Source organism: Neolamprologus multifasciatus, chromosome 6 (genome assembly GCF_963576455.1).
Source record: "Neolamprologus multifasciatus chromosome 6, fNeoMul1.2, whole genome shotgun sequence".
NCBI classification, from domain to species: Eukaryota; Metazoa; Chordata; class Actinopteri; order Cichliformes; family Cichlidae; genus Neolamprologus; species Neolamprologus multifasciatus.
The window spans coordinates 28,196,534-28,224,014 of NC_140444.1; the positions used below are offsets into that span (position 1 = coordinate 28,196,534).

The following is a 27,481-nucleotide window of genomic DNA, read 5'->3' on the forward strand; positions in this document are numbered from 1 at the left end:
TGATTTGAGTTGTTCAGAGTGTATTTAAAGGGCCCTGAGAGTATAAGGAAAACGATTCTCTAACATGATGAGTCAAAAAAGTGTTTGAACAGATCTGCCAGGCAATACAAACACTTGAAGAAGTCCCCTTCAATGCAATAATCAGTTAACCTTTCAGAAAATGAGCAAACCAACACAAGCAACCAAGTCTGTGCCAATCCTTTATGTAGTTCAGCTAAAACCATCACTCAAATTCTATTTAAGATCCATAGACAGACTGCAGAGATGCATCCCCAACAATGTGATGAAATTTGACAGATTAAAAGAAATGATGCCCTTATTTAGGGCATTTGATACAAGGAAAGTTCAAATTTATGTTGTGATTAAAAGTGCAAACATAGAGAGTTTCCTAAAGTAATCGTATGTGTTTGTATTTAAGATCTGCCCTACAGTAAAGAGTCCCGCGCTGTGTTTCCGTCACCCAGCCATCATGTTTTCCCGTCTGCTCAGGATAACCTGCTTGGAGACAGTTAGCAGGGCCTACGCCACCTTCCACTGCTCCGGCTACAGGGGCCTGACCAGCTACGGGGTTTTCAAGGGTGGGATTGCGAGTGTCCAATTCAGCAATCCAGGCCTCCGGAGCTGCAAAAAGGCTACATTTATTACAAGTAACAAAACAAAAAGCATAACTCCTTCTCAAGAGTCGGAGGAGTCTTCCACAATAATTGGGTTTGACATTTCAGGTTAAATAAAGACTGCTGAGGAGCAAGCATGGCTTGGGCCCATCTCAGAGCTCACCCTCGCAGCAGGATAACCATGAAAGCAATTTTTGCACAGTCTGAGGAACAAATTCTCCTTTGTTGATGAAACACTAGGAAACACTGTGTGAGGAAACTTTTCACTGGTCAAAACTTCAGGTGTAATGGGAAGAAGCCTCTTCAGAGGTACAACCTCCCTGAGTTGTGCTGCTGACCATGCCCATCGTTTTATGACCACAGTATACTCATCTTATAACAGATGTCAATCCAGCAGATTATCTTTGGCATGTGGTGGACCAGGAGATTTGCAACATGGATGCACAGCCGGCAAATCTGAAGCAACTGTGTGATGCTATCATGTCAATATGAAACTAAATCTGCGAGGAATGTTTCCAGGTCTTTGTTGAATCTGCGCCACAAAGAATTAAGGCAGTTCTGAAGGTGAAAGAAGCCCCAAAACAGTACTGGCAAGGTGTAACTAATGAAGTGGCCAGTGACTGTATTTAGTGTCTAGATGTTTTTTTCAGTATTTTATTCACTTAATAGCAGGACAGGATACCACATGACTGTGGCCTTGTGTTATACCCTCTCTGCTGCAGTGATGCTGCAGACAAATACAAACATAGTGATCAGACATTTAAGAAGAGCCTCTTAAAGATGAAGGTATGTGTCTCTTGACCTAAACACATAATCCAGTTGAATCTAATTTATGTTCATTAATGCCCCTCACACTGTAACTTAAAGTAATAAATTGGTTACTGATTAATTACAGAAGTACGTTTGTGAGCTTAAAGATGTAAGCCTTGGACCATCGGGATAAAATGTGATTTGAAAACTTAACATGCAGGTTTTTGACAGGGAGGTTAAACTCATGCAGATTACCTTCACCCAGGTTCATGAAAACACTGATAGCAGATCATTTGTGTCAGTGTGTCAGGATGGTTTATATTTGAGCTTCTTGTTCACACAGAACTGTTTTTCTCCATTTTTTAACGATTACCAAAGTCTGTGAATCCCCAAATAGTTCAGTTGTTCTTTTTGCTCCCCATGAGGTCACTTTCATCATGTGACAAAAACAACACCCCACTGTACAGCCTCGGGCCACCAGCAACTTTCTAAATCCTCAATAAAAAGCTGACAGGTTGCAATGATGTTCCAAATAACTTATTAAGAAAACAACTAAATACACAGAAAATATTCTGAAAACTGGTTTATTTTATATCTCCTAGTTTGAAATGAAGCAATAAAAACATGTATAAAACATCACAAACTGTAATATTTTACAAATGCTTATGTCCTGTCCTGCTGATGCAATGGAGACATCTTCCAGTGACAGTCTTCATCCGTGTGTGTGTGAGGAGGCTCCTAAACCCACCGACACAGAAGTGCATGTTCACAACTCCCTCTGTGCAGGCGGGGTCAGGACCCTCCTCACCCTGGGTGAAGAGGGGTGGTGCTGTGGCCAGTCAGGTATGAAGTGCTGAGAGTGGATCTTTGGTCCTCTGTGCAGCTCTGTCCACTCTCAGCTGCCCTGCAAAGTAATAACACAAGAAAGACATCATTTTAACACGAAACAGCATTTCCATAGTAGGCAGCTGTAGCATGTTGTTAAAATGCAATTTTAAACTCAACATATACACACAAAAACTATAAATAAACTTAGACCTACAGTACTGTAGGACGATGATTTATACCAGCTATTGGAAGGATTTAGTCTTCAAGACAGTTTGTAGCCAATGTGAGGTGATAACTTACATAGCTGGAACACAGCACCACTCTCCAGTTTGTCATTTGGTCATCCATCCTTCTCATCAGGTTGGGGTAAGGCTGTCTTCTGGGTGGAGTATCTCTCTGTGTTAGCTCCGTCTTGGACGTTGAGTGTCTGAAGTGCTGAATGCTGGGAGAGGACGAGTGTAAAGCACCCGGAGACAAAAAGACAAAGAGAAAAGCATGAATTCACAGATCACTGAGTTGTTCAATTTACTTTTCTTCTGTTATGTGTTTTTACCTTACCTCTGATCCCTTAGCCACAGGCTATACCTTATGTAAACACAATCTAATTATTTGTGTTGACATTAAGTACGGACTTACCTTTGTCCTGCATGCTGAGCTAGAGCTTGAGAAAAAATATGTAAGTCATTTAAATAGTTACCTGTGATATCAACAGAAATAGAAGTAACAATACCTAAAACACTACCTTACAGTCACACAGGCAATGTCACATATTAAGAAAAAAACAATACATTTCACATGTGTTAGTTAATATTTTTTAAAAGTCAGATATTCTTAGTTAGCTGTCTTACAAACATCACAAGACACAAAGGCTTAACTTAAATATTACAAAGTTAATTAAAAATTAAAAGATATTTACAAGTTTAAAAACAAGTTCTAACATAATCTAGTCAGAGTCGCTGTCATCATGTGAAAGGTTAAAAGGCCTTTCCCAGAAGCGTCTGACACCAAAAGAACCCGATGATGTTGAAGGGCCATAGAACGTGTCATCACTTACCTTGCTTACCTTTGCACTTACCTCTTCACTGCAGACGTCTTCTCTCTTTCTCTTTGCTGAGGTTGAAGGAGAAGGAGAAGCTGTAGGATCAGCAGAGGAAGCAGCTGAGGGAAAAAATAAGAGAGCAGATGAAGAAGAAAGAGCAGCTGAGGGCGGAGGTGACGGAGCAGGAGAGGAAGCAGCTGAGGGAGTAGATAAGAGAGCAGGTGAAGAAGGAGCAGCTGAAGGAGGAGCAGCTGACGGATCACAGACTGGGGCAACGACTAGAGGGAAGAGTGGGTCGTTGGCGTGGCCGAAAGGCGGCATGGCGAATGGGGCATCACCTGGAGAAATAGGACGTTGCCAATCGTGCCAAAACGGCTCTGGAGAAAGCTCCCGGATGAGAGGAGAATCATCTCTCTCATCCATGGTGTCATACCCCGAGTCATCGCTAGGCCAATCGCCCCACTCTTGTGAGTCGTTCCAGTCAGATGAATTGTCAGTCTGTTCACTCACCTCTTCAACGTCCTCAGGTGGGTAGGGAGGGTACTCACCTTCCTCTTCACTGTCATCAGGATGTTGTGCTTCATGAGAAGAGGGGGAGGGTGAGACAGGGAGATACTCACCATACTCACCTTCACTGTCAGTGTCATCCAGGATCCTGATGACTTCTGGAAGGCCTTCTTCTGCAGGACGCTCAACCACGTAGTCAAGACGACCTGTGAGGAAACAAGTTTAAAATAACATTAGGAATGTAATAAACACCAAATGCTAAAGCAACAGACCTACATCTGTTAGTTTGAGCAGATGATGAGAGAAAAGCATTGTAGGCTACATTTATGTCAGACTGAATGACACTTCTACCTGTTCATGCAAGAAAAAAACAACTAAGTCAACCAAGTTCACATCATTAAGTGAAGCATCCATTTTTAATAGAAGAGCTCTAAACCTCCACCAAAGCAGCTCACTCTGTGTACTATTAAGGTAACACTATTGTATTTAGTATACATTCATTTTGTTTTATTTGTTCTTTGTAAGCCTTTATGTAAACACTAGGTTGGAGTAAGTACTGGATAATATGTATTGATTTGTAAATAACTGGACATGAATAGCTTATTGTATAAATATAGTACAGTAAATTATAACTAACTAATTCTTTCATTAACGATGTAACACGTTTTGAAACCTCATCAGAGGTTCAATATGTGGATGCAAACTATAATGTAACATTGAGACTCCCCATCTCCCCCTAAATGTTGCCAGTACAAACAAAGGCAGTACAACTGCTTTTGTTTGTACAAAAGCAGTTGTACTGAGGTCAGATGTAACACGATATTTTAAATCTTTACACAGTACTATAATATATTGACCACAGACTCCACACAGATTTTTGTTCATTTTTGACCAATCACAAAAAGGCAAGCAAAAGTTACCAAAAACATAACCTCCTTGGCAGATGTTAAAATTGCAAACACACAAAGCTCTGCAGGTATGTCTGAAAACCATGGTCAAATAAAAAACAAACTATGCTATCCCTGTGTATCTGTTTGCTATATAATAAGATATGTTATTAAAAATATTAGAATAACATAAGATAGGTCTTAATACCATTATTACTACTGAACTATGATTACTGTTTTCAGATTTTGACGGAATCTGAAAACAGTAAACAGATTCCGGAACAGTGACGGAACTTTGCATGCCCATAAAAGGCAACTGCCTGACTGTGTGAAGTATGCACCGAGAGAGAGAGTAAAATCTAGGCAGATGAAGCGAATGGATGTTTTCAGAAAAGAAATAGTAAGTGAATGTGTAACCCACATACAATGAGGGTACCACTTTAAGGACTGATATGAGGAGAGATGGACATCCTGCCCAACCAATCAAAATGCACAGGTCCCAGTATGCTTTGACCAATGGGAGAGCAACCTGCCGCTGTATGTCCCACCCACGTGCTCTGTGTTCGCTGCTATGTGTGGAGGTAGTCGCGTGCTGGCAGGAGAAAAGAGAGACTGAAGCTTTTGAGCTGGAAAAAGTATTAGATATAAGTTGCAACCAACTGTGCTGCACATAAGTTCACTGGTTATCAGCTACCTTTCATGTTAAAAGTAGCCACAGTGAGTAAACAGGCAAATGCTGCAGTTTTCTGGTGACTTTAGAAAGTACCACGTGGAGCTAAACTGTTAGCCTTTGTTAGCTGTGGTTGCTATCAACTGCCTGAAAGTTCATCTCAATCTGCTTCCAGAAGTAAGGTAACACTTGAAGCGCAACTTATGTTTATTTTCCTTCACATCGTATTACTGTTATTAAAGAGAAAAACAACATGTCCTGTTACGTTATTTAGAGCCCCGCATTTTCCGACCGAGAGACACCATACCATTGTCTTCGGCCGTGATGCACTGAGATCGGTGAGCACATGTTGTATGTCTCAGTTAGTTCACGTCTGTTTCACGTTTCAATCTCAATTGTTTGATTAATAATTGTCGCATATGTGACATATATGCATATGCACTGACTTTACTTGGTTTAATGCATAGTTTGTGTAAGAGAAATGTTTTATTTTTGCAAATTTGAGTATTTTTATTGCAAATTGATGTTGAATGTGACTTCAACAAGATCCTAAATTGTGAATTATAGCTAGAACAGCATAATTAATATTTGAATTGCTCTTCTGACCCTGTCTGTTGACAGGTCAGGTTTTTTTGTATGCTGAATTGTTCCTGAGGTGGATTCCTCCGGTGAAATAGATGGCGTGCCTTCCCACCTGGACTTAGAGAGACTGAGATTCGCTTCTTTTCCACTTGATGATCTGCTGCACCTTGCGGTGTGGTAGGACTGTATCACTCACACTTTCACGCACAGCTGGTTATACATAAGACTACTGACTGACATTCTCTCACCCCTATTTTCTTTCACACCCTGGGAATTTTTTGGACTTTACCCCTTGGACATTTTTTATTTGGGACTTTAAATAATGAGCTGTTGTGTAGAATATTCTCCACATGTGAAAAGAGTGTGAGATTTTCATTTGAATGTACATTGGATTTGTGTAATCTGTTTCTATAAGAGTTAAGGAGTCAGGTTACTAGGGTGCACCCGAACATTGAAACCCGAACATTGAAACCCGAACATTGAAAACAAAAAGTAACACTTGACCAAGTCATTGCTTTAGTAGTTTATGTGTTTTACTTTTCTTTTAATTTTTCCTTTCTACCATTGTAAAGTGTCATTAACCTGTGCTTGTCAACCTTATGGTTTATTTCACTAAAGTTGGCTGGTTCTTTTGAGTTACATTCTTGTCTCTGTGTCTCATTTAAACACACCCCTGTGCTCCTATAGTCGAGCCTATTGGCCCATTGATATATTCTTTTCAACAATTCCCCTTACTGTGTTACAAATGTTTTAGTTTGTTAATACAGGTGGATTTCTCTCAACCTGGAAACCTGAGTACAGCGGCAAAAGGATAGATTAACAGAATTGGGACGACAGACAGGCCAAGCTCTGGCTCAAAATTTTACAGCTTGACCTCTCACTTTGTCCCCACCCTGAAAAGAAGCTTAAAGGACATCTTCTCCTCCAGTTATCGGTTACCATCACTGGAAATTTTCAGGCAAGTTTTTGGCTGGATTGTTGTTGACACCATGTGTCCCTGAATCTCACAAGCAAGCTCTAATTCCTGGCTGAAGACATGGAATGCTGTTATTTAAGGTGGGAAATCAAAATGTGGGAAACAAAATAAAAACACACACACAACCAGAGAAATGTATGAAAAAGGCACGTGTTAGAGAAATGCTTTGTTTGAGAAAAAAAAGTTAAAATAATCCACCTACAAACGCACACACAAGCAATGAAGAAACAGCTTACATTCATGAACACGTGAAGATTTTCCAGCAAGGTTAAAGCAGCGAAACTTAACATACACCTGTTGTTAAATGATAAAGTTTATCCACTACTAACAAATAAACTTTCTGGGTTGCAGGACAACAACTTGACTTCAAAAAGAAAGACACTGGTATGACCAACCAGTGATGAAACAACAAATTTAGTGGTTAAAAGAGTCAAATTGTGAGATTTTTCTGCTGATTGATTAATACAAGTGATTACTGAATGAAGGAAAATTCCTTTTTGGGGCTTTTAAACATGATCTTAAGAATTTTAACATGTACCTGTGTTGTCCTGTCAACTTGGTGAGTTATGAGTTGATTATATGGTGAGAAAAAACAAAAAAGAGGGAGAGAAGGCTGACACAGGGCCTGGCCCGGTGTTTCTCCCCTCTCTGAATAACACAGCCAAAACAACATCATTTTCCTGTTCGTCTGTTTTTTGTTTTGTTTTTGTTTTTTCTCTTTATGCTTGATTACAGGCTGCTTTGTCGGCCCTGAAAGCTGAGGCTGACCTGGACTCCTGCTCTTCTCTCTACCATCTTGGCTCTCCCTTCTACCATCTTTGATGTGACCCTGACCAAATGCTACAGCAGTTGGACCCACAACAACAACCTGAAAATGTCAACAGTGCTGCAGGAAAACGATCTCATGCAGCGGCGACGGAGAACGAGAGCCGAACAGCAGAGCTGCAGCAATCTGATGTGTACGGAAAAAACTCTGAGGTTTCTGCCCTCATCAGAGCAGAAACTGAGCATGGCTCAGGAGGAGCTGGCTGCTAATCGAACCCATCAGTCAGGCTTGGAGTCCCAGATATACGACTTGAAATCAGGCTGTAGCTTGCTGGAGCAGGAGGTCGCCAAACGGGACGAGAAGCTCCAACAGCAGGAGCAAACCCTGAAGGAGGTACAGAAGCAAAAGGGTCAAGTTAAGGAGGAGCTGGACAAGGAGAAGATGCAGGACACTGGAGAAAAGGACTGCCTCAATTGGGGCCAGAACCAGTATGGAGAGAACTTTGAGCAACAGCACCAATGGACACAAACGGACTGAAAAGGAGGGGGGCAGGACCCCAGGTCACGCTTCAGGCCGTGGTTTACCCAGAACACCAGAACAGGAAAGTGATGAACACAAACACACACATCTACATACACTGACTCAGAATGAAGAGAAACACACATATGAACACATATGATTGAGTGAGAAATGACACACGCACACAAATCGAAATGCTGACTCAATTCACTGAGAAGTGATCCACACACATGCACACGCTTGTGCAATGAAGAGTGATACACACACACGCTGATGCAATGAAGAATGCTTTACTAACAAATGCTATGCTGATACGCAAAATGCTGCACACAAACATCCAAATACAGAATCTGTTACAACAAGAAGAAGCCATTGATTGTTTATTGGTTAAATGCATTTCATGTCACCCAGAGGGCATTTGTGTAGATTTAGGGGACAGGGTCTGAAGCAGTTTGGTTATGAAAACAATGTCTGTGAGTGATGTCTGTTTATGGCTCAAGGCCTCGACTGAATTGTTTACTGTGCTCCACACAGCCTGATGAGGAGCAGTGGTACAGAGTGAAAATGATGAATTAACGGTGTGAGTCTTATTTCGGAGCGCCACATTTTTGTGATTGAGATTTAATTGAAGGAGGAACACACTGAAAAAAAAAAAAAGTCTGGCTAGTTTGCAGTGGTTTCTCTCTAGGTATTCTGGTTTCCAGTGTGAGAAAAATAAAAATAAAAAAAAAATGCAAAAAGGAGTTACGGTACCTGTATTCCTACACAATATTGTCCCGGGAGGGAGAAAAACTTTCTGGTGAAGTTTTGGTTGATTTTTGGGTTTTGCTTAACACTAGGTTGATTTTATCAGTGAGGTTTGGATTGTTTTCTTTCTCTAAGAGAGAGAAAGATGGTTTTATGCTTGGACATGTTTGCAATGGGCCCCAGTATTTGTTACTTTATTAGTATTTTATTGGTTACGTTTGTTTTTGCTTTTGTTACAGTGCACTGAAATAAGAACATCTGAGAGGAGTGATCCACCGGTGGTGATATTTTGGTATTTTGTGAGTTCCTGATTTAACAAATCAGCTCTTTAATCCAGGCCTGAGAGATTGAACTTTAAAGCGCTATAAAATATTCTTACTGAAAACAGTCGCAAAGTATTTTTCTCCATGATTATAATGGGCTCTGGAGAAATTCACTTATATGGGACATTGATCACATGAGAAGTCCTGAGGCTAAAAGGATTGCAGCGAGTCAATCCAGTCCAAAAAAAACAAGGAACTGTTTTCCTTTAAAATGATGATGTCATCTTGCTGGTGATGGATACTCGAATAGGTTCCGCGTGAGACTCCATTATCAGCAATATCTGGTATGAATGTGTGTGAATGTATGCATGTGACTGGACTGTGATGGACTGACGACTAAAAGTTTTAACTGACTTGATACTGAGACAAGAATGGTACTGACTTTAGGATTAGTAAATGTCCACAAACAATTCACCCAGCCTGTAAAAGAAGGGTGGATGTTTTGTCTTGCTTTGTTTTGTTTTTGCAGGAGCAGGAGGATAAGAGAGAGCAGAGGGGGAGAATGTAGCTTCACATGAGAGTGTGAACGGCAGACTTAACCCTTTGGTTGCTAATTTTGAGTTACTGATGTTTGCATTAAGAAAACTGTGTTTTATTAGCTGTGTTTCGATTAACGTATCACATTATATTGTTGGGAATGTTAAATGCTAAAGGGAAGAAAAGCTTTGATTTCACTCATGATTGAACATGTTATTATTAACCATAGCAGGCCACTGTAAAAAGTCAATTAACTTTTATAGAGGCAAAAGCCAAAACTTTAACAATACCTATGAATAACAGGGAAATGGTAGACTTGTCACATTCAGATATGTAACAATAAACACTGGTCCCCGTCATTTAGGTTCTTTCTTGAAATAGTCAGCAATTTAAAAGTAGAATAGAACCGACAGGGGTATGTGCTGAGATGTGGTGCTGCACAAGAACAAGAGCAAAATAAAGAAAAATTATTGTGTTTAGCTTTGATAAATTCAAATTAAAATGTACCATTACACTCAGAGGATCAATATGAAATTCAATATATGCTAATTTTGTATGAAGTACATGACTGATAACTGTTCTGTCCTGAGCTTTTGTTTTACAGCACCCACTTGACCACACCAACAGTTTTTCGCCACCAAAAGGGTTGGTGTGACCAAGGTGTGGTTTGGCTTGTTGTATGTATATTCTAAGATGATATGGCTCTGGATGGACCAGTTACCAGGGCATGGAAGGAGGACAGACTCATTAAATAAGGAGAAGGAATTTTCTGGGATTGAAGATCCTCTGGGTGAGTGGTAGACTAAAAGCAAGCATAAAATAAAAGCTATCTTTTGTTATGGATTGGTAATAGATTGATAATTGGCCACATTTACAGCTGTATTGACTTGTTATAGACTCAGTCTATTTGATGTTTAAGCACTCTAATTAACAGATTGGAAATAAAAGTTAAAACAGGCGTTTTTATGTGTGAAGTTCATACTAATACAGGTTTTGTCTCTAGGCAATTCTGCGGACGCAGGCTCTGGGCGGAGCCAGGAGTTGAACAGATCTAACATGACAATTAAATTGATTTTATTCCCTGGCATAGGATGACAGGACTGGAGCAACGACACTGGATGGGAGAAAGTCTGATACTTTCTGAGCTATGAGGTCACTAACCTTTTCTTTTAATTTTCTAGCTCCGTTGAACTGACACATGGGAATGTGTCAAAAAGGGGGGGGAAGTTGAGTTTTAACATCAAACAAGGGTTATATGACTTCGTTCTTCCGGACTGATAAAGTGTAGGAAATGCCTTGAGTGCAGAGGGCTAAATGCAAACACGCTTACACACACACAAATTCTGATTAGAATAAGTTACTGGTCAAGTGTGCTAAACCGATTTTGAATCACTAAAGGAACAATGAATAACAATATTAGATTATTAGGGCTAGGACGAGAGGTGTTTTGGTTATCTGTCTCTTACAGAGGAAGGAACAGACACCAGACGAGGTCACAGATATACGAGGATCCTTCGCAGCAGAAACAGACACAATGACTGCCATGACACCAACTGGGTTCAAGTGTCATGGCGTTTGGGCTCCGACTAGTGACCTGGAGAGGATGACTGCAGTAAACACCACTTCTACAGCACGCTGGAAAAGAAGATCACTGTTCCCTAAACTTCAACCACATGACCCGATATGGGGAAGCGACATACCCAAGGAATTCAAACTGTGGACTACTGGACGGAAAGTACTCCACACATTGTTCCCCTGGGTGGGAACCGGAAAAAACATGCTGAGGTTCAAAACTCTGGACTACCGCTTTGGACTCTTCTTGAATGCTTCGTGCAAGATCAACGAACAGCAGAATCAGGAAATCAATGCATTATGGATCGCAGTGATGCAACATCGAGTAGCTTTGGACATGATACTAGCAGAGAAAGGGGGACTTTGTGTCCTCTTCAACAACACCTGCTGCACTTACATACCAGACAATGTACACTCATCAAACATGACTGACGCACTAAACGCTTTGAGACAGATCCAGCAGGCCCAAAATCAGGACTATGTAAGTGATACAAGTGACTGGTTTTCTTGGCTTTACACTGGCTCCTGGGTACAGGTGCTAAAGAGACTACTCATCGGAGTTGGGATATTCTTACTTTTACTTTGTGTTTTTGCAACATGTATACTGCCATGTTTAAAGCTCATGATTAACCGCATAATTGTTTCCACTGTTGCTGCATACATAGCCGTGACAAATGATGATGATGATGACCCTGATCTGTTGGAACTTGAAGATTTTGCGTGATTAATGATGATGTCACAAAAAATGTACGACAAGATGTTACATACTGATATCTCACCAAAAATTATACGTGAACAACAGGAGGGAATGTCAATAGAAAATTGTACTTAGTAGTCAGTATAATCTTTTAGTGATATAAATTTGCATATTATAGAATACTGCATGATGACCTTTTTATGACTGTTGTTGGAATCAAGACTTGCTTTATAAATTCTTTCTCACAGTGATAATAGCTGAGCAAGCTGTTATCATTTCACTCCTGCCAGGAAGAGGGGAGCTGGATGCTCTTATCTTCAAGAAGAGGGGCCATGTCCTTCAGAATAACACACACACACACACACACACACACACACACACACACACACACACACACACACACACACACACCTGAACCACTTTTATCTTCACTCCCTACATACTAACATTCCTCTGTTAATGAATAGACGTATTCACTGTTGTATTACTTTTGTATATAAATAAAGGCAAGTGCAGGAACAGAGCGCACATCACAGGGCCCCCACTCTGGTGTGAGCGTTCTGTGATCATGCCCTTGCAAGTAAAAACTGCAGCGTCTGTGTGTTTCTACCTTTAGATTCTTAGCTGAAGAAGTGTCTTTAGAATAAATCTCTTGACAGTGGCACAGAGACAGAACCCGGGAGGCAGCTCGTCTTTATGTGTTTAATGGACTTGTGTATTTCTAACAGCCTAAGATGCAGAGCGAGCCGATACCTGAAGGATGGGACCAAAAACCAGTGAAGGAGCTGGTGGGGATGAATCTGGAGAAAGTTGCCTTTAACCCAGACAAGACTGTTTTTGTCCTGTTTTGTATGTAAACACTGTTCATTTGAATGTCATGCTTTAATTTGTGATTAAAATAGGCAACCACCCTCTGAATCCCATAAGCTAAACAGCACCTTCAAGCCTTTAGATTGAAAACCCACATGATTTGAGTTGTTCAGAGTGTATTTAAAGGGCCCTGAGAGTATAAGGAAAACGATTCTCTAACATGATGAGTCAAAAAAGTGTTTGAACAGATCTGCCAGGCAATACAAACACTTGAAGAAGTCCCCTTCAATGCAATGATCAGTTAACCTTTCAGAAAATGAGCAAACCAACACAAGCAACCAAGTCTGTGCCAATCCTTTATGTAGTTCAGCTAAAACCATCACTCAAATTCTATTTAAGATCCATAGACAGACTGCAGAGATGCATCCCCAACAATGTGATGAAATTTGACAGATTAAAAAAAATGATGCCCTTGTTTAGGGCATTTGATACAAGGAAAGTTCAAATTTATGTTGTGATTAAAAGTGCAAACATAGAGATTTTCCTAAAGTAATCGTATGTGTTTGTATTTAAGATCTGCCCTACAGTAAAGAGTCCCGCGCTGTGTTTCCGTCACCCAGCCATCATGTTTTCCCGTCTGCTCAGGATAACCTGCTGGGAGACAGTTAGCAGGGCCTACGCCACCTTCCACTGCTCCGGCTACAGGGGCCTGACCAGCTACGGGGTTTTCAAGGGTGGGATTGCGAGTGTCCAATTCAGCAATCCAGGCCTCCGGAGCTGCAAAAAGGCTACATTTATTACAAGTAACAAAACAAAAAGCATAACTCCTTCTCAAGAGTCGGAGGAGTCTTCCACAATAATTGGGTTTGACATTTCAGGTTAAATAAAGACTGCTGAGGAGCAAGCATGGCTTGGGCCCATCTCAGAGCTCACCCTCGCAGCAGGATAACCATGAAAGCAATTTTTGCACAGTCTGAGGAACAAATTCTCCTTTGTTGATGAAACACTAGGAAACACTGTGTGAGGAAACTTTTCACTGGTCAAAACTTCAGGTGTAATGGGAAGAAGCCTCTTCAGAGGTACAACCTCCCTGAGTTGTGCTGCTGACCATGCCCATCGTTTTATGACCACAGTATACTCATCTTATAACAGATGTCAATCCAGCAGATTATCTTTGGCATGTGGTGGACCAGGAGATTTGCAACATGGATGCACAGCCGGCAAATCTGAAGCAACTGTGTGATGCTATCATGTCAATATGAAACTAAATCTGCGAGGAATGTTTCCAGGTCTTTGTTGAATCTGCGCCACAAAGAATTAAGGCAGTTCTGAAGGTGAAAGAAGCCCCAAAACAGTACTGGCAAGGTGTAACTAATGAAGTGGCCAGTGACTGTATTTAGTGTCTAGATGTTTTTTTCAGTATTTTATTCACTTAATAGCAGGACAGGATACCACATGACTGTGGCCTTGTGTTATACCCTCTCTGCTGCAGTGATGCTGCAGACAAATACAAACATAGTGATCAGACATTTAAGAAGAGCCTCTTAAAGATGAAGGTATGTGTCTCTTGACCTAAACACATAATCCAGTTGAATCTAATTTATGTTCATTAATGCCCCTCACACTGTAACTTAAAGTAATAAATTGGTTACTGATTAATTACAGAAGTACGTTTGTGAGCTTAAAGATGTAAGCCTTGGACCATCGGGATAAAATGTGATTTGAAAACTTAACATGCAGGTTTTTGACAGGGAGGTTAAACTCATGCAGATTACCTTCACCCAGGTTCATGAAAACACTGATAGCAGATCATTTGTGTCAGTGTGTCAGGATGGTTTATATTTGAGCTTCTTGTTCACACAGAACTGTTTTTCTCCATTTTTTAACGATTACCAAAGTCTGTGAATCCCCAAATAGTTCAGTTGTTCTTTTTGCTCCCCATGAGGTCACTTTCATCATGTGACAAAAACAACACCCCACTGTACAGCCTCGGGCCACCAGCAACTTTCTAAATCCTCAATAAAAAGCTGACAGGTTGCAATGATGTTCCAAATAACTTATTAAGAAAACAACTAAATACACAGAAAATATTCTGAAAACTGGTTTATTTTATATCTCCTAGTTTGAAATGAAGCAATAAAAACATGTATAAAACATCACAAACTGTAATATTTTACAAATGCTTATGTCCTGTCCTGCTGATGCAATGGAGACATCTTCCAGTGACAGTCTTCATCCGTGTGTGTGTGAGGAGGCTCCTAAACCCACCGACACAGAAGTGCATGTTCACAACTCCCTCTGTGCAGGCGGGGTCAGGACCCTCCTCACCCTGGGTGAAGAGGGGTGGTGCTGTGGCCAGTCAGGTATGAAGTGCTGAGAGTGGATCTTTGGTCCTCTGTGCAGCTCTGTCCACTCTCAGCTGCCCTGCAAAGTAATAACACAAGAAAGACATCATTTTAACACGAAACAGCATTTCCATAGTAGGCAGCTGCAGCATGTTGTTAAAATGCAATTTTAAACTCAACATATACACACAAAAACTATAAATAAACTTAGACCTACAGTACTGTAGGACGATGATTTATACCAGCTATTGGAAGGATTTAGTCTTCAAGACAGTTTGTAGCCAATGTGAGGTGATAACTTACATAGCTGGAACACAGCACCACTCTCCAGTTTGTCATTTGGTCATCCATCCTTCTCATCAGGTTGGGGTAAGGCTGTCTTCTGGGTGGAGTATCTCTCTGTGTTAGCTCCGTCTTGGACGTTGAGTGTCTGAAGTGCTGAATGCTGGGAGAGGACGAGTGTAAAGCACCCGGAGACAAAAAGACAAAGAGAAAAGCATGAATTCACAGATCACTGAGTTGTTCAATTTACTTTTCTTCTGTTATGTGTTTTTACCTTACCTCTGATCCCTTAGCCACAGGCTATACCTTATGTAAACACAATCTAATTATTTGTGTTGACATTAAGTACGGACTTACCTTTGTCCTGCATGCTGAGCTAGAGCTTGAGAAAAAATATGTAAGTCATTTAAATAGTTACCTGTGATATCAACAGAAATAGAAGTAACAATACCTAAAACACTACCTTACAGTCACACAGGCAATGTCACATATTAAGAAAAAAACAATACATTTCACATGTGTTAGTTAATATTTTTTAAAAGTCAGATATTCTTAGTTAGCTGTCTTACAAACATCACAAGACACAAAGGCTTAACTTAAATATTACAAAGTTAATTAAAAATTAAAAGATATTTACAAGTTTAAAAACAAGTTCTAACATAATCTAGTCAGAGTCGCTGTCATCATGTGAAAGGTTAAAAGGCCTTTCCCAGAAGCGTCTGACACCAAAAGAACCCGATGATGTTGAAGGGCCATAGAACGTGTCATCACTTACCTTGCTTACCTTTGCACTTACCTCTTCACTGCAGACGTCTTCTCTCTTTCTCTTTGCTGAGGTTGAAGGAGAAGGAGAAGCTGTAGGATCAGCAGAGGAAGCAGCTGAGGGAAAAAATAAGAGAGCAGATGAAGAAGAAAGAGCAGCTGAGGGCGGAGGTGACGGAGCAGGAGAGGAAGCAGCTGAGGGAGTAGATAAGAGAGCAGGTGAAGAAGGAGCAGCTGAAGGAGGAGCAGCTGACGGATCACAGACTGGGGCAACGACTAGAGGGAAGAGTGGGTCGTTGGCGTGGCCGAAAGGCGGCATGGCGAATGGGGCATCACCTGGAGAAATAGGACGTTGCCAATCGTGCCAAAACGGCTCTGGAGAAAGCTCCCGGATGAGAGGAGAATCATCTCTCTCATCCATGGTGTCATACCCCGAGTCATCGCTAGGCCAATCGCCCCACTCTTGTGAGTCGTTCCAGTCAGATGAATTGTCAGTCTGTTCACTCACCTCTTCAACGTCCTCAGGTGGGTAGGGAGGGTACTCACCTTCCTCTTCACTGTCATCAGGATGTTGTGCTTCATGAGAAGAGGGGGAGGGTGAGACAGGGAGATACTCACCATACTCACCTTCACTGTCAGTGTCATCCAGGATCCTGATGACTTCTGGAAGGCCTTCTTCTGCAGGACGCTCAACCACGTAGTCAAGACGACCTGTGAGGAAACAAGTTTAAAATAACATTAGGAATGTAATAAACACCAAATGCTAAAGCAACAGACCTACATCTGTTAGTTTGAGCAGATGATGAGAGAAAAGCATTGTAGGCTACATTTATGTCAGACTGAATGACACTTCTACCTGTTCATGCAAGAAAAAAACAACTAAGTCAACCAAGTTCACATCATTAAGTGAAGCATCCATTTTTAATAGAAGAGCTCTAAACCTCCACCAAAGCAGCTCACTCTGTGTACTATTAAGGTAACACTATTGTATTTAGTATACATTCATTTTGTTTTATTTGTTCTTTGTAAGCCTTTATGTAAACACTAGGTTGGAGTAAGTACTGGATAATATGTATTGATTTGTAAATAACTGGACATGAATAGCTTATTGTATAAATATAGTACAGTAAATTTATAACTAACTAATTCTTTCATTAACGATGTAACACGTTTTGAAACCTCATCAGAGGTTCAATATGTGGATGCAAACTATAATGTAACATTGAGACTCCCCATCTCCCCCTAAATGTTGCCAGTACAAACAAAGGCAGTACAACTGCTTTTGTTTGTACAAAAGCAGTTGTACTGAGGTCAGATGTAACACGATATTTTAAATCTTTACACAGTACTATAATATATTGACCACAGACTCCACACAGATTTTTGTTCATTTTTGACCAATCACAAAAAGGCAAGCAAAAGTTACCAAAAACATAACCTCCTTGGCAGATGTTAAAATTGCAAACACACAAAGCTCTGCAGGTATGTCTGAAAACCATGGTCAAATAAAAAACAAACTATGCTATCCCTGTGTATCTGTTTGCTATATAATAAGATATGTTATTAAAAATATTAGAATAACATAAGATAGGTCTTAATACCATTATTACTACTGAACTATGATTACTGTTTTCAGATTTTTTTTATATTATTTTATTTTTATTTTTTATCATCACGTTTTGTAGCTGGGAAAAAGTTATAGTTAATTTCAATAAAGCATTTGATCCGGAGAAGAACAGGATGTTAGGAGGGGACCGGGATCTGGTGTGTTTACACCTGTGTTCTGATGTCATGACACGCTGAAGATGCTGTTACCACAGAGACAGATTTTGGGGCATTTTACAAATTTTAGTCCATTAAGCTATTTTTAACCATTTCATTAAAAAAGGGTCAAAGTCTTCAAATCAAAGTAACACCTCTTCTTTTTATTCAAATTCATACACCAGTCGTTAATAATTTCTACACCTCTCCCGTAAAATTTAAAGCATACAAACAATTTACGGGGAAAAATCTTGGAATACACATATTTTGATAACATTAAAACTTGATATTCACACTGGAACAATAATTTAGTGACTCTTAAAATAACTGAAGAAATGTTAAAAGTACCTGCAGCGAAGTCCAGGGGACTGTCGAGGAGTCGGGGTCCACGACGAGCCATCTTTGCTGTTAAGATGAAAAACAAGCACAAACAATCCAAAGATGAAGTACTTGTTGTTTCTTGCAAGTAAAATCGCTTTCAGAAAAATATTTTCCAAAACGTAACTTTCCACAGGCTGAGGTTGGAGCAGGTCAAAACAAGTCCAATAGCAAGTGTAAAGGGACGAACGGAACCTTGTGCAGCATTTATATACCCTCGGCAGGCCATGGTTACGGTTGCCAACATGCATGTGCACGTGCATGTGATAGAACTATATGAACGGAGCTCACTGCAAGGTAATTAACAGTTAATTCACTTGGACTTGGCCAGCGTGCCAAATCGCAGCTTTAGCTTTAGCCTAGCCTGCCGGCTAGTGTCTAGAGGGCCGGAATCGATTCCCCTGGTGTGGCAGCACTTTTAAATTTTTCTTTAATTGATTTTCTAATCACATATTGTACACATGTGAACATTCCCAAGTGTGTTTTGGCGTCTCAGCCACGTGTTTTAAAACTCCCACTTTGCAGGCGGGCCAGGCTGCAGGTTAAGCTTTAGCCTAGCTCAGGGGTCAGCAACCTTTAACACCCAAAGAGCCACCTGGTTTCCGCCCAAAAGAAAGCACTTGGAGCCACAAATATTTTTTTGACATTTAAATTGAAGATGACACTGTATAGATTGTTTTTTTGTTTGTTTTTTTACCTTCATGCTTTGTGTGAACAACTAAAGTAAGTAAGTAAGTAAAGTTTATCTATTAAGCGCTTTTCACAGACAGGCAGTCACAAAGCGCTGTACACAAATATTAAAATAAACAATACAATCAATAGACATTATACACAATGTAAAAGATCAAATGTAAATAATGTAAAGAATATAAAATACGTAGATCAACAAAAGGCTTGTTTGAACAGAAAAGTTTTTAACTGGTTTTTAAAAGAATCCACAGAGCAACTAAAGTGTGTTGCTTATGAAATCCATGAAGTGCTACAGAGAAAATTACTTTTTTTTTTTTTTTTATGTAATTAACACATTTTGAACTCTTAAAGAAATATAACAAAAGGAAAGACACCCAGCTAAATCATAATGATCCATGTAGCAAACAAAAACTGTTGTGAGCCGGCACCCTTATACCGCCTTTGGGCTTTTGGAGCCTTGACCTGACTTTTAAAAAGTAATTTGAAAAAAAGCACAATGCTGCTAAAAAATGAAAAATAGATATTTGCAAAATTCTGCCTAAATATGTATTTTACCTGGTTAATGTGTGTGGCGGGGCGTGGTCTGCAGTGCCGCTGCAGGGGAGTCAGACGCACTTGAGCGGCACCCACAATCATGCCTCGCCGCCTTAAAGTCTGTACTCTCTCTGCTGTTGTGTTGGTGTGTGTCGGGCTGTGAGCTGAAAAGCTACATCCGGCTGTATGCGTACAGCAACCGTGTGTGAAAAGTGGTCAATAAAGACATGCTGAAAAGCAGCGGGTCTGCCGTGGTATGTTTACAATGGAACTTCTGCTCCTCAACCTCTGAGCACAGCGTCTGCAAATCAGGCCTCTACGAAGTCGCTTACATCTTTACGCAGCACTGTAAGCTGTTATCTGTGAGGCGTGAGCAGTGCTTGTTTTTAACATATTGGCCTATCTGGGGTTGGAAGTCTCGATAAATACACGGCGTTTCGGCAGGTATATGGACTTCCGCGAGTGTGACTGAAAAATAATAAAATATAATTTTATTTTTTATATTTAATATCAAAATCTTCCAATTTAGAACTACAAGTTAAAAAAAGAACTAAATACAAATAAAATACACTTCAGCTAAATACTTATAATTTATTTTCCCAAACCACCTGGAGCCGCAGTATAAGGACAAAAGAGCCACATGCGGCTCCGAAACCGCAGGTTGCCGACCCCTGCAGTAGACAGAGGTGGGTTAGGGATGCCCAATCTACTTTTATATCATTATGCTTTTTCTCTTAGGCATTTGGTACATTGGTTTTTACCCCCTGAGAAAACGCCTACTTGGTTCTCCATTGAAAGTACTGCATGCTCGCCATTTACACCATTATATAGCTTATCAACTAATCTGTCCCCCCACATCCAATCACATCTGGTATTTTCTCATTTAAAAGAAGTATGGAAAAGAATGTCCAAATTATTCCAATTTGACCCACATCTCAACCAATCTGCTGGTATTTGGTATAATCCCAAACTTTCTATCGCCAAGTTACCCTTCTTTTGGAAGCTCTGGTTTCAGAGAGGTATAACAGTGTTGGGGGATCTTTACGAAAACAGTACATTTAATCATTTGAAAAACTTGCAGAAGAATTTGATTTACCTTGGCAGGAATTTTGGAAATACCTGCAACTAAGATTTTTGATCGTTAATACATTTGGCTCATGCGCAAAGTTCCCTTTAAGCTGCGATATTCTGGAGGAAATCAAAAAAATCTTTGGCCGTGGACAAGCGGCATCAGCTTATTACAAAATGCTTTTATTAGCTTCCGATCCTAACACACTGTCCCTCAAAAGAAAGTGGTCAATAAAGACATGCTGAAAAGCAGCGGGTCTGCCGTGGTATGTTTACAATGGAACTTTTGCTCCTCAACCTCTGAGCACAGCGTCTGCAAATCAGGCCTCTACGAAGTTGCTTTCATCTTTACGCAGCACTGTAAGCTGTTATCTGTGAGGCGTGAGCAGTGCTTGTTTTTAACATATTGGCCTATCTGGGGTTGGAAGTCTCGATAAATACACGGCGTTTCGGCAGGTATACCGACTTCCGCGAGTGTGACGCTTATTTTGAGCGATGAAAAATAATAAAATATAATTTTATTTTTTATATTTAATATCAAAATCTTCCAATTTAGAACTACAAGTTAAAAAAAGAACTAAATACAAATAAAATACACTTCAGCTAAATACTTATAATTTATTTTCCCAAACCATCTGGAGCCGCAGTATAAGGACAAAAGAGCCGGATGCGGCTCCAAAACCGCAGGTTGCCGACCCCTGGCCTAGCCTATCGGCTAGTGTTTCTGGGACCTGTAGGGCTGGGATCGATTCCCCAGCGTAGCAGCACCTTCAGTCTTTCTTAATTTATTTTCTGATCACATATTATCAACACGTGAACATTCCCAAGTGTCTTTTGGTGTCTCAGCTGTGTGCTTTTAAACGTGCCAGGTCGCAGCTTTAGCCTTGCCTAGCGGCTAGTGTTTCTGGTTTGAGAGCTTCGAAGTGGCCCAAAAGGACTGGATTGGTTTTAATGTAGTTAAAATAACACAGTTATAAAGATACTTGAAAAAACGGGTCATTATTAAATTTGACATATAACCCTTTTGTAAATCATGTTCACTAAAGACTATTTATCAATATAAATAAAAACATTACACATAAAAAACACACGGAAACACTGGAAATCAGTTTTTGGTAAACAATGACTTTTTGGCACAACACTGGAGGTAAAACAGGTATGATCCTTCATATCTGGAGTGTGAAGGTGCAGACACAAATTCAGACCTGGGATGTTTTAGAATAGAATTTAGAATTTCTCTGGTTCGTTAGCTTTAGTCAGATAAGTCAGTAATCACTCAAGATTAGTTCCAAAGTCCTCCTGAATTCAAAGAAATATTCAGGGTGTTACGACCCAGCTCAAAGCCGCAACATAAAAAAGGAGACGAATACCAGAGTGTAGGTGAACAGAGGTTTTGTCTTAAAATGGACTATCAAGTCGGCTAAAATGGCTGGTGCCACCAAGGCCAAGACAAGTGAGCTCCCCGGGACGCTTGCCTCAGGTATGCTTTTATCCACACCTGACTAGGTGTGGTCAATTAGCACCAGCTGAACACACTGAGCAGATTAGAGGCTGCAGAGGGACGTAACACCTCCTCCCTTAAAAGGGTTCCTCTAGGACCCCTAAACAAATTAAAAGTCCCTCTGAAGCCTTGATCCATCAAAAATAAGTTGGCATCTTTAAGCATGGATGCCCCTACATGAGGATCTGAAGTTGCCACACTGAACACACACAAAAGTAACATGTGACCAACACAAAGAAGTACAACAGTCACAAACCCAAAATGATTATTCAGCCTGTTACAACACAAAATGAAAGCAGCCATGAATAGTCACACACAAGTGATCTGTGGTCTCCACCACACAAACGGTCACATACGAGTGGCCCTATACCACAACAAGTTACTTAATCCACAAAGTTCAGTAAAGCAAGCATGCTAGTGACCAACCACAAAATGGAGAGTTATGGCCACACAATGATCACATCAAGGGTGGTTCAGCACCCCACAGTGTTATTGCCATCACCTGGCCAACAACACTCACAAGTGATCCAACAAAATACCATATTCCCCACAACACTAAAGGTCACAGCACAAAACACTCCCCTCACAAGGATCTCATTTGCATCCATCAACACTGACATATGCACACACACATGGTGTACACACAATGCCAACTTAAAAACAGCCTACCTGCCTCAGCTACAGACCATAATCATGAATGGTCTCAAACCTCCTACCAAGTTTGGTGCCACTGATTTACTATGTGCAACTCCCAGCCTAAAACACTAAAAACAACAAAACCCTAACTTTACCTATCCTAGTCTTCAGTGGCGTACCAGGCTCGAGGCAACTTTAAACGCGAACTCGAGAGCAGGCAGCAGACCAGAGATATAGTCTCCTACCAAACTCCGAAGCGTACCCCCACCCAGGATAGCCACCAAACACAACAAACTAAAACAATAAAGCAAAACAACAAACAAGTGCTTCGCTGGAAGGGCAGCACAGCTACCCAGCTGAAACACACTGACTAAAGGGAGTTTGCTCAATTACAGTGAACACCATCACTCACCCACCCAAAGCAATACAAAAAACTGGTATTCGAACTCCGCTAAAATGTCCAAAGATCCCGGACGAGCCGCCACCTATAGCCGCAACATAAAAAAGGAGACGAATACCAGAGTGTAGGTGAACAGAGGTTTTGTCTTAAACTGGAATATCAGGTCGGCTAAAATGGCTGGTGCCACCAAGGCAAAGACAAGTGAGCTCCTGAGAAGCTTGCCTCAGGTATGCTTTTACCCACACCTGACTAGGTGTGGCCAATTAGCACCAGCTGAACACACTGAGCAGATTAGAGGCTGCAGAGGGACGTAACAAGGGGCTGTGCTTTCCCACAGGTGAACTCAGGTGAAATGAAATAAGTAGTAGATGCCCTCCTCCTCTGGTACAATGATAACTCAGAAAAGGTCCTTGGAGTAAGGAGATCAGACTCAGAATTGATTCTTTCTAAGAATGTATATCTGTATTTATAAATGACATACTAAGGATGAATAATGCTTAAAGAATGAGGAATTAAGCAGTGAATTAAGCTAGCTTTAGCCTAGCCTTCCGGCTAGTGTTTCCTGTGCGGGAGCTGGAGGGCCGGCACCGAATCCCCGGCATGGCAACACTATTTTTCTTAATTCATTTTCTAATCACATATTGTCAACACGTGAACATTCCCAAGTGTGCTTTGGCTCCCACTTCACTGGCCAGCCAAGCTTTAGCTTTGATCGTGGCAGTTTGTCTTCTAATCGGAAGGTTCCCAGTTCGAGCCCCAGCTCTGACAGTCTCAGTCGTTGTGTCCTTGGGCAAGAGACTTCACCCGTTGCCTACTGGTGGTGGTCAGAGGGCCCGGTGGCACCGGTGTCTGGCAGCCTCGCCTCTGTCAGTACGCCCCAGGGCAGCTGTGGCTACGATGTAGCTTGCCATTCCCCAACTCTCTTTCAATAGTACTCATAGCCGTTGATCAGTGGTCATGTGACTTTACATTTTAATGATCTAGGAACTGACCTCCCAGTCCATTGTTCATTCAGTGGTGCTAGTTTCAGTCATTATGCAGATGTACATATATACTCATAACTCCACCTTACAGCTGACTGTTGTAGCAGGTAATCAATGACATTCAGCTCATGTGGATTTAATGATGATGGCAGTGAGGAGGATATTTTATCCAACAGTTGGAAGCTACTTGGTTACCTCAAAGATCACACTCTCCACATTTTACATCTTATTGTAAAATATTTTTGTCCTTGTTGTTGTTGGTGATATGTTAACCTGCTCTGTTGCTTTTCTGTATATAAAACATCTGTTGCTCTGAGGAAGAGTTTTGGCTGCATTGTTGGGTTCTTCTGTCAGTGTTTGACTTTAACTTCCACTTGACTGATGGCCTTTCTTCACAAAGTATCCTCCTCACTGCATGAGCTCAGAAGTTAATAGTTAATAGTTAAGCAGCAGCACTGTTCTGTACTGGGAATGAGTTTCGTAGCAGTTGTTGACGTATGATATATGACTCTACATTCTTAGTGTTACTTTCTGTACTCAGGAAGTGATGCTGGTTTAACTTCAAATTTAATTGTAATGTTTCTGTTTTTCTCACATGAACTTCTGACATCAGCAGTGGTGTAGCAGGAGTCTGGAGGAGGATATGTCTTCCTAAAACTTTGTTCATTAAGTGCTCAAATTTTCAATGCTGGGATGGCACCAGTTAACTCATTGTGCTGAAGGACTAATCTAAGTTGTCTAACTCTAACTATATGCCAGTACATCAGTGATCAGAGCACCGCTTTAACTGTTCTAACCTGCAGTGGCTCTACTTTATGTTACAATCAGATAATTGAGGCCATAAAATAAGGAAAGTGTTACATGAGTTTCAGTGAACTCAAGTCTTACAGTAGCTTATTTTACTGGCTATTCATGCATGAACAAGTTCCTGTGCAGTTTTACAAAGAGTACAATTATCTAAAATTCCAGGCACAGTAACATTTATTCTACAATGTCGTGGCTTAGTTTGACTTGATCTCATGCCTGAATCAACTCTGTGCTCAGTTGTTGTAATGCTAACTTAACTGTCAGTGTTTTATTTTGATCTTTGTTTCCACAGGAGCGGGAACATTAGAAGCTGCTGGAGTAACGGCTGGTGTTCTGTGTTACATTGTTGTTTGTGAGATACAGTTTAATTTTAACAGTTTATGAATGTCATTATTTTGTTCAACATTAATTGTCCCAACCAGAAAAAAAGAGGATGTCCAAGGAACCTGTTAAGTCTGAAGACAGAGCAAACAACAGAGAACAGGTGAAAACAGTCACATCAGTGTTGTACAAATAACCAACATTGTGGTTTTAAACTTCCTGTTGGACTCACAAATCCTTCTTTGCTGTTGTTCTTTAACTCAAATACATTTGATCACATTTGTAGCTGAGATCTTTTTTCTTATACAGTGTTTACCTGATCAGAGACAGCCAGAGGAGCAGGATGATCTTCAGTATACCAGCATCCACTTCTCCAATAACCAGGCAGATCCTCTCTACTCCAACATCAGAGCAGCTCAGCCTCACAGACACATGCAGGAACAGGAAGTTACTGAGTACACTGCTGTTAGATTTAACAGAGGCAGTGCAGCCAAGAGGTGAGAGAGACTGTCCTCTCATGTCTAAGAAACAAACTCACTGCCTTTACTGTTCTTTTTCACCATTAATGGAAATAATTTCAGTTTATGCTACATCCTCCAAATCATGAAATGTTCTTCTCTGTTTTCAGAGACAGAAGTCAGGAAACAGGAGAGTCTTCATGTGCACTCTTCTCCACAGTCAACAAAACCAGATGAAGGGACGGGTTGATGATGATGATGATGTGATATTTATGTAGACTTAAAAAAAGATTAAGCTCAATTGTAGCTAACTGGTTCATAAAATAGTTGTGAAAATGTGTTATATTGTTGTGTTCAGCAGAAAAATGTTATTGTTGTGTATTTTCCTCTTCTTCTTTTTTTTGTATATTTGTTGTGTTATGTGACAGCTGTGTGCAGGAAGGAAAAGGACCCGAAGTGCAGACTCTGGAGACAGACATGAACTCAAAAGGGCAACAAAACTAGGAATACAAAATACACTTACACAGACAGAACACACAGCTAGATAAGGGTAGATCACAACACTGACAAACTGGAACACAGGGCTTAAATACATAGAGGAGCAATCAGGGAATGGGCAACAGCAGGGAAAAACAGCTGGGGCAAATCAGGCCTAATGAGACAGGGGAAGCAAAACCAGAAACATTAACATCAGACATGGACCTTCAAAATAAGTCAAGTCAAGTCAAGTCAAGTCAACTTTATTTATATAGCACATTTAAAAGACATCAAGTGTCGGCCAAAGTGCTGAACAGAGGAATAATATAATAAAAGAATTAAAAAATTTAAAATTTAAAATTTAAAAATTAAAAAAAAAAATAAAAAAATTGTAAGACATGTAAGTAGTAATACACTTGCACTTTTTTTGCCCCCCCACCCCCCACCCCACCCCACCCCACCCACCCCTTCCCACCTAGACAAATGGTAGGGGGGTGTAGTAAGGGTGTTGGCGGGAAACAGGAACTCCAGAGCAGGTGTCTTTTGTCTCTTCGAGAACTCTGAGTAGTAGCAAGGGAGTGTTAACCTTAAGGTGTGAAACAGGTGTGTACTGAGGCTACTTCATGTATGGGAACACACAGGGCGTCAGAGGGGGGTGGTTATATGAGTTTGTGTTTTTAACAGGGTTTTAATTTAATCAAACCATAGGGTTTTTTAATTAAACTATTTTTATCACTTAGGTGTATCTCGACATTCAGTTATGCAGACATATGTGTTCTTAAAAGCAATTCTTTGTTTTGAAGCTGAGTGGAGTGGAAGCTGTTTTGGTTCGCAGTGTTCCTTAACAAAGAGGGGATGGTTTTTTTATATACATCTAGTCAAAAGTGTTGGTAATAGTGTTTTAGTCAGACTAATTTTATAAATCTGACAATATCTCAGCTTGCTGCGATGCATGCAATTTATTTTAAAAACGGCACAAGTGGGAATTTCTTCTGAATGGGTAATGTCGGCATGTTCACAAGCGTTTTATTTAATCAATCCCCTCAGTTTTAATTTAACTAGTTTTTTCACACATCTACTGGGTTTCTTTCCAGGGTTGATGCGATCATTTTATTTTAAAATCGGGATTTCGGAATGTTGAACTAAGACAAAGCCGCCTAGACAAATGGTAGGGGGTGTAGTAAGGATGTTGGCGGGAAACAGGAACGTCAGAGGACCCCACATTCATCTATTGGAGGACTCTGGGAAGTAGCAAGGGAGTGTGAACCTTAAGGTGTGAAACAGCTAGTGTACTGGCATTGTTCCTGGAGAAGG

At 40.6% G+C, this 27,481-nt stretch overlaps 2 protein-coding genes and 2 long non-coding RNA genes across 4 annotated transcripts; 2 read left to right on the forward strand and 2 right to left on the reverse strand.

Moving 5' to 3' along the window:
* Positions 1 to 1,918: 1,918 nt before the first annotated feature.
* Positions 1,919 to 3,960, reverse strand: LOC146517191 (uncharacterized; the record flags this gene model as incomplete). Its single annotated transcript, XM_085163140.1, has 2 exons — positions 1,919 to 2,268; positions 2,493 to 3,960. A coding segment is annotated over one exon (825 nt), but the record flags the coding sequence as incomplete, so codon positions are not given.
* A 959-nt stretch (positions 3,961 to 4,919) lies between these two features.
* LOC146517192 (uncharacterized) lies at positions 4,920 to 7,213 on the forward strand. The gene is made up of 3 exons (XR_014874752.1): positions 4,920 to 5,477; positions 5,570 to 5,633; positions 5,917 to 7,213. It is a non-coding gene; the product is annotated as an uncharacterized LOC146517192 (long non-coding RNA).
* Positions 7,214 to 14,838: 7,625 nt separating this feature from the next.
* LOC146517193 (uncharacterized) lies at positions 14,839 to 18,633 on the reverse strand. The gene is made up of 3 exons (XM_085161690.1): positions 18,263 to 18,633; positions 15,413 to 16,864; positions 14,839 to 15,188 (listed from the first exon to the last, which is right to left on the reverse strand). The coding sequence occupies exons 1-2, from the start codon at positions 18,312 to 18,314 to the stop codon at positions 16,056 to 16,058; spliced, it is 861 nt and encodes a 286-aa protein (XP_085017816.1). The 5' UTR covers positions 18,315 to 18,633; the 3' UTR covers positions 14,839 to 15,188; positions 15,413 to 16,055.
* Positions 18,634 to 23,768: 5,135 nt separating this feature from the next.
* On the forward strand, positions 23,769 to 26,505 carry LOC146517194 (uncharacterized). Its single transcript, XR_014874758.1, has 3 exons — positions 23,769 to 25,395; positions 25,542 to 25,729; positions 25,861 to 26,505. It is a non-coding gene; the product is annotated as an uncharacterized LOC146517194 (long non-coding RNA).
* Positions 26,506 to 27,481: the final 976 nt, after the last annotated feature.